We start from the raw sequence: 7,515 nt of genomic DNA, 5'->3' as shown, positions 1-7,515 counted from the left end.
CGAGCGCTAATGTTCATAAAACAGCCGGCTGAGATGAAACCAATTAGGTTGTGTTCCCATGAGAAACATTCTTGGCGAGGAGATCGCCACATACACGCGGAGAGCCGTATAAATATAAAAGCACCAAGACAAGCTCTGTTCCCAGTGTCTAGTTTTCTGCCAGGACAGAATAAACTGCAGGAGGATCTGAGGTTTTCTGTACACCGAGTTCATATTGACATTTCTGCAGGGAAAAATCGGTTTTAGTAAATCTTTCACAGCCACAGAGAGATCATTACAGTTTTTCTGTAGCACGGTGAGACGTAGAGGGTGAAAAAATTAATAAAATAATGAACGCATCCTGGTTAACGCTCCCATTTACGCGATAAAACGTCACGCTTTCAAGCATAATAAGTGCTCTAAATGTTAAATGGCAGGAATAAAACTGTACAATTCCATTTTAATGAATAAAGCAATGATGTCTAGCCGAACCCAACCCTTCTGTGACATGAGGTTGCATTCATACTCCATGAATTGCAGATGAATTTCTGCTGGCCTTTACAAGCAGAAATCAGATCTCTGTGCATCTCCGTGCAAATATAAAAGTGATTAAAGGAATAGTTCATCCAAAAACGAAAATTTGCTGAACATTTACTCACCCTCAGGTCATCCAAGATGTAGTTTGATTCTTCATGGGAACAGATTTGGAGAAATTAAGCATTCCATCACTTGCTCACCAACGGGTCCCTTGCGGTGAATGGGTGCCGTCAGAATGAGAGTCCAAGCAGCTGATAAAAGCATCACAATAGTCGCAAGTAATCCACACCATATTGAAAATATAAAGATCATATGTAACCCTGGACCACAAAACCTAATAAAGAAAAAAAAAATGAAACTGAGATTCATATATCGGTGAATGGGCGCCGTCCAAACAGCTGATAAAAACATCACAGTAATTCACAAGTAATCAACACCACTCCAGTCCATCAGTTAACATCTTGTGATGTGAAAATCTGTGTGTTTGTAAGAAACAAATCCATCATTAGGACACTTTTTTAACATCAAACCATTGCTTCAGACTAAAATATGAGTCCTTTATCCATAATATTGCTTTCCCAATTGGCCAGAAACTATGGCATACATGCAGTTTTTCACTTCACAAGATGTTAATTGATGGACTGGAGTGGTGTGGATTACTTGTGGATTATTGTGATGTTTTTATCAGCTGTTTGGACTCACATTCTGACGGCACCCATTCGCTGCAGAGGATCCATTAAGTGAGCAAGTGATGTATTGCCAAATTTCTCCAAATCTGATGAAGAAACAAACTCATCTAGACTTTGGATGTCCTGAGGGGAGTACATTTTCAGCAAATCGTTTATGGGTGAACTAATCCTTTAAAACGTCACACTAAATCACTGATAATTCATGTGAAAGGTCTATAAACAACACTGGATATATTTTACCAGAGTTTCTAATGCAATATAATGACAGTGATTTTCTTGGCTCCTTGTCTCAGTCTGGAACGGCTCATCTGATGCAAGGTCAATGGGTTCTTGTCAGTCCACTAAAAAAGCAAAATCTTTCTAAAAGATACTGGAGTGACATTATAAAATATTTTTTATGGAAGAACCAATCATCGTATTGATGTGTTAAGCAAAAAATCTTTAAAAGAGGCACTTCGTTGCCTGATTTTACATACACCTTGCAGAATCTGCAAAATGTTAAATGTTTGACCAAAATAAGTGGGATCATACAAAATGCACGATCAGGTACTGACCTGAATAAGATATTTCACATCAAAGAAGTTTACATATAGTCCACAAGAGAAAATAATAGTTAAATTTATACAAATTACCCTGTTAAAAAGTTTGCATACACTTGATTCTTAATACTATGTTGCTACCTAAATGATTCACAGCTGTGTGTGTGTGTTTTTTTTTTTTTTTTTTTTTTTTTTTTTTTTTGTGATAGTTGATTATGAGTCCCTTGTTTGTCCTGAACAGTTAAACTGCCCACTGCTCTTTAGAAAAAGCTTTCTGGTCACACAGATTATTTGTTTTTTCAGCATTTTTGTGTATCTGAACCCTTTCCAATAATGACTGTATGATGTTGAGATCCATCTTTTCACACTGAGGACAACTGAGGGACTCATATGCAACTATTACACAGGTTCAAACGCTCACTGATGCTCCAGAAGGAAACACAACACATAAAGAGCCAGGGGGCGAAAACTTTTGAATGAAATGAGGAGGTGCACATTTTTCTTATTTTACATAAATATCTTCTTTTTTCCATTTAGTACTGCCCTTCAGAAGCTACAAAAGTTAATTACATGTTCCCTAGAAGACCAAATAAGTAAAATTTAGCCTGATCTTCAAAATCAAAAAATTTTCACCCCCGGCCCTTAATGCATTGTGTTTTATTCTGAAGCATCAGCGAGTGTTTGAACATTTTGTAATAGTTGCATATGAGTCCCTCAGTTGTCCTCAGTGTGAAAAGATGGATCTCAAAATCATACAGTCATTGTTGGAAAGGGTTCAAATACACAAAAATGCTGAAAAACCAAAGAATTTGTGGGAAGAACAGCGGGCAGTTTAACTGTTCAGGACAAAAAAGGGACTCATGACTATCGCTAAACAAGAAGAAAAAAAACAGCTGTGGATCATTCAGGAAATAATTAACATTTTGCAAGGTGTATGTAAACTTTTGACTTCAATTCTGTATATATATACTGTATATACACACCACACATAATCATACAGTAGCACTGCTACAGTTAACAAGACCATTATTTCTCATATGATGTTCAACATAGCCATCTGATTCCTCACTTTAAATTTATGGATACACTGGGTATCAATGACATGTTAATTTTCCCATTGCACAACCAATATCCACAGATGAGCAAGCGGGCGTGTTGCTCAGCAACAGAACCTGCGATAAATGTATTAATTAATGAAATGAATGAATTGGCTGCCAAATGTTTGAATGGTGACGTCACCCAACGTTTGGGCAAAGCGGCTCAGACAAACAAAACGGATAACCAGGCTTGTCAAATAGAACACATTTTGTATTACAAAGTAGGAATTAAAACTTCCTTTGCAAAGAGAGCCAATAATGTTGTAATGCAGCAAGAGCAATCATCCACTGAAGATTAATCTGTTTGCATATACTAAATAAGCTGCACCACATAAATTTGTCATGCCATAAACACATCAATACATGCTTTACCATCTGCAAATCTCTTTGTTGGTCACAAAGAGTTTATTCAGTCAGACAGAGATGCTAGAAAAGCACCCGATTGTATTAATATGCACTGACACAAATTTCTAAACCAAACTGAATCATATACTGAATTGTAAAATGTAGCCTTCTCATGATTATATCGAGCACTGTGCTGCTGATATGAATCATGTTAATATTTAATCATATTTTTAAACACCTTACTATATTATCTCCACGGTTGTTAGTCTGAATGTCTTATGGGCTGAACACATTACTCGTGGTTTCTGCAGTGAAATAAAGGCATATAAATTTGCCATAATGGCTTCCACACACCAATCAATAATGCATAGGCCTGGAATAATGCTGCTATTGATAATATAAATCTCGCAAACTGACCACAACTTTCTCCACACACACACACACACACACACACACACAAATAAGAGTGGCCCCAAAATATATATGGATACTTAAAATGTCTGAATGTTATTGCAAAAATGATAAAACATCAATTCAAATGGCATCTTGACAAATGCTGCTGTGTGTTTTCTCAGGAATGACTTTAGTTTTCTTTACTTTTTTCTCAGTGACTTATAACTTTAGTTTTTAGAGAAACAGCATATTATCTAATGTCTTATTATCATTTAAAAAACTTAAAGGGATAGTTCACCTAAAAATTAAAATGACCCCAAGCCACCCTAGGTATATAAGACTTTCTTCTTTCAGACGAATACAATCGGAGTTACATTAAAAACTGTTATCCCTTCCAAGCTTTATAATGGCAGTGAATGGCTGTTGAGATTTTGAAGTCCAATAAAGTGCATCCATCCATCATAAAAAGTACTCATCGGGGTTAATAAAGCCCTTCTGAGGCAAACTGATGCATTCGTGTAAGAAAAATGTTGTACGCATGTTCATAGGAGAGTAGCGTTTCAGCGGATGATGCAGGATGTAGCATAACCCCCCGGTGAGAATATGCTAGCCTCTCAAGAACTAAGTTTTGTTTACAGCTAAGAAAAAGCAGTCTCCTTTTGGCTTATATTGAAACCCTCTGACATTTTTCTTTACAACTCCTTGTTTTGTACTTTTAAATTGTGATCAGATTTTTAAAACCTCAGTATACAGTACTTGTTTTTTTTTTAAAGAAGTCTCTTTGACTCACCTCAAGGCTGCCTTTATTTGTCTTAAAATGCAGTAAATCAACAATATTGTAAAATTTAAAATTTAAAATAAACGTTTTCTATATAAATATGTTTTAAAATGTAATTTATTCATGTGATGCAATTGCTGAGTTTTCAGTGTCACATGATCCTCCAGAAATCATTCTAATATGCTGATTTGCTGCTCAAGAAACATTTATCATTATCAACGTCGAAACAGCTGCGCTGCTTCATATTTTTTTGTGAAAACCATGCGTTCTATAGAAAATATACATTCTAATCCTTCGTTTTAATCGGCGTTTGCAGGAAAAAAATGTCCTTACATGTGTATTAAGCTTGTTTTGACGCCGCGCAATCTTCGACCAATTAGCTCAATCGCACTCTTCCTCCTCTCGCTCATCCCCGTTGAATTTCCCACGCGCGCCGTATGTCACATCCGGTTTCAGCACCTAGGACAGCTCGCGTTCGCGCTCCCCAATCTCTCTGCCTCACACAACGAGATACACACAAAGTTTTGGGCTAACAAGACCTCCCCGCGTGACGCTAGACCTCCAGAGCCGCTCATCTAACGGGGACGGGAGTCGCAGAGAGGCAGAGAGACACTCGGGAGAAAACGGGAGGCGCGAGACGACGCTCCGCGCGCGAGATGCCCAGAGACGGCTGCGCGAGACCGAGTTCTGTTTCTCTGTCATTCCGTTGCTGAGAAGCGAGCGCAAGCGAGAGAAGCGAGTGAAGCGAGAGACCGGGGACAGAGGAGCGAGGCGAGAGCACCAACGAGAGGGTCTTAACGAGGCACCGGACCGGATCTGCATGCGAGAGCGTGTCCGAGCGAGCGGAGGCGCGAGATGCAGCGCGTGAACAAGCTCTTGAGTCTCATCGTGCTGGTGCTGATGGGCACGGAACTCACGCAAGTAGGTCTATCGCCATCTTTACCTCCCACACACACACTGACACACACACATACATACACACACACTCACATCAAACACCGATCAGACTGCGGTGAATTAGCTGAATTACCGGGCAGAAGAGATTAACGAATGGGATTACAAGCTCATATATTAAGAGTCCACGGTTGTACTCAATGACAGCTCTGATTTACATATTTACACTTCATGAATTAAAGCAAACCCTCGTGTATTGTTGAAACTGACTTTGCATTCTTTGTTTGGGGTCCCAAGGACCCCATTTCTGCATACATAAAAATAACAACAGTGGAAAATCAGCTTTTTATATGTTCCTCTAATGAAATCAAACCCCATCCAGCAGGTATTTTCCCAAAGAAGGCATGCACTTTTGAGGAATGTGACAAAATTATTCTGTTTGGGGTCAGTTTAAGCATGGAAAATATGCATTTGCAGAAAAACGAAATACATCTGGCAGAAGTGCATCTTATGTTGCATGTATTCACACTTCTGAGACACTAAATGTGAAGTATATGTTAAGTAGAACATGTATATTTTGTGGCAATAGCCAAAATACATTGATTTTTCTTTTATGCATTAAATTCAGGCTCTCTTTTAAGAGGGAAAAACAAATCAGTATAGGTTGGAACAAGTATGTGACCATATTTGTAGCAATATCTCAAAAATACATTGTATGGGTCAAAATGATTGATTTTTCTTTTATGCCAAAAATCATTAGGATATTAGATAAAGATCATGTTCCATGAAGACATTTTGTAAATTTCCAACCGCAATTATATCAAAACTTAATTTTGGATTAGTAATATGCATTGCTAGAACTTTAAAGGCGATTTTCTCAATATTTAGATTTTTTTGCACCCTCAGATTCCAGTTTTTTAAATAGTTGTATCTTGGCCAAAATACTGTCCTATCATAACAAATACATCAATTGAAATCTTTTTTATTCAGCTTTTAGCTGATGTATAAATCTTAATTTTCAACCCTTATGACTGGTTTTGCAAATTATCTTTTATGAGTATTAATAAGTTTACAACAAGCTCTCACATCTATAACAAGCACAAGCCATTGAGCATCAAACTGATATAAGTATGCTTTTAAGGTACTGAAGGCCTTGGGAGACCCCAAACAGCACTTGAGAGGTACTAAGTAATATTAACGCACATCACATTTTGTAGAGCTGTAATTGCACATTGCTATTATTAGCACTATACTAATTACATGAAACAGTGTAGGAATAATTATAAAAAAAGCACATTAGGACCTAATTATGATTATTTCGCAAAAAGAGAAAAATGAGAATGAATACAGAAATTTATAATGGTTCTATAATGGTCATAATGGTTCTTTATACCTTAGTGTGTAATGGGTTAAACTGTGCCTGTGTCTTTATTTTAATTCATCAGCCAATGCAACACTGAAGTATAAGACACAAAAACTCAGGGGCTGTTTTAATTAAACATGCCACAACAATACAATCTGTAAGTGTCAGTCATTTTCATTCACATCATATTAAATATGGCATCTCCCCCAAAGGCACACGTCCCTAGTAAAATGGGCATTAATATGGTAAAGTGTTACAAAAGGAAACTGGAGCTTTGCACTAGAGAATTGAGGAGCATTTGGCTGCTCTTACTAACATTCCCCAGTGCGCAGTGTTCTTGGCTGCTACATATGCAAACAGTGCTCTTCACGCTTCAGTTATTACTTTAACCAGCATCTCACTGTAGCATGTATTTTCATATTGATCGAAAAGGATGAGCATGTGAACCGTACAGCCTGTGTAAATGTTGCATTAGGCTCGCAGCGGGGCAGCATGCTTACTCGGCATGTGCGCGCAAGTAAATCTCAAACTGACTCTGCCAAACCCATCAATTACCGCCGCGTGGCTCTGTTCATCTTCTCATCTCGGAGATTTACGGCCCATTGAATCGGTGACAATTTGGCATTTTCCTCAGCTTTAGCCAGGGTCTGAGAAGAAGAGATTGCAACATATAGAAACACATCGAATTCATTCATCCTATACAGTCATTTCATATCCAAAAATCATAACAGTCCTATAAATACACAAGGAAAGGTGTTTCTTCCCATTCTGGGATTCAATTTGGCTACTGTCAAATTGTGTTAAATTAAGCTCATGAAGTATCTTAGGAACACAGGTGTGAGCAAATGCATGTCGGGACAAAGTCATACACTCGTCTCTTACGAATGCAGTGATCTAGTTT

At 37.9% G+C, this 7,515-nt stretch overlaps 1 protein-coding gene across 1 annotated transcript in view; it reads left to right on the top strand.

Annotated features, from left to right (window-relative positions):
• The first annotated feature begins 4,798 nt into the window (after positions 1-4,798).
• olfm1b (olfactomedin 1b) overlaps positions 4,799-7,515 on the top strand; it is a 39,271-nt gene continuing 36,554 nt past the window's right edge. The window contains exon 1 of the mRNA XM_073824653.1: positions 4,799-5,278. Within this exon, the coding sequence (XP_073680754.1) occupies positions 5,213-5,278 (66 nt within the window). The 5' untranslated portion in view covers positions 4,799-5,212. The remainder of the gene's footprint in view (positions 5,279-7,515) is intronic.

This window comes from Garra rufa, chromosome 19, assembly GCF_049309525.1.
Source record: "Garra rufa chromosome 19, GarRuf1.0, whole genome shotgun sequence".
NCBI lineage: Eukaryota > Metazoa > Chordata > Actinopteri > Cypriniformes > Cyprinidae > Garra > Garra rufa.
The sequence above is the reverse complement of the archived record's forward strand: the minus strand, read 5'-3'. Positions and strand labels throughout refer to the sequence as shown.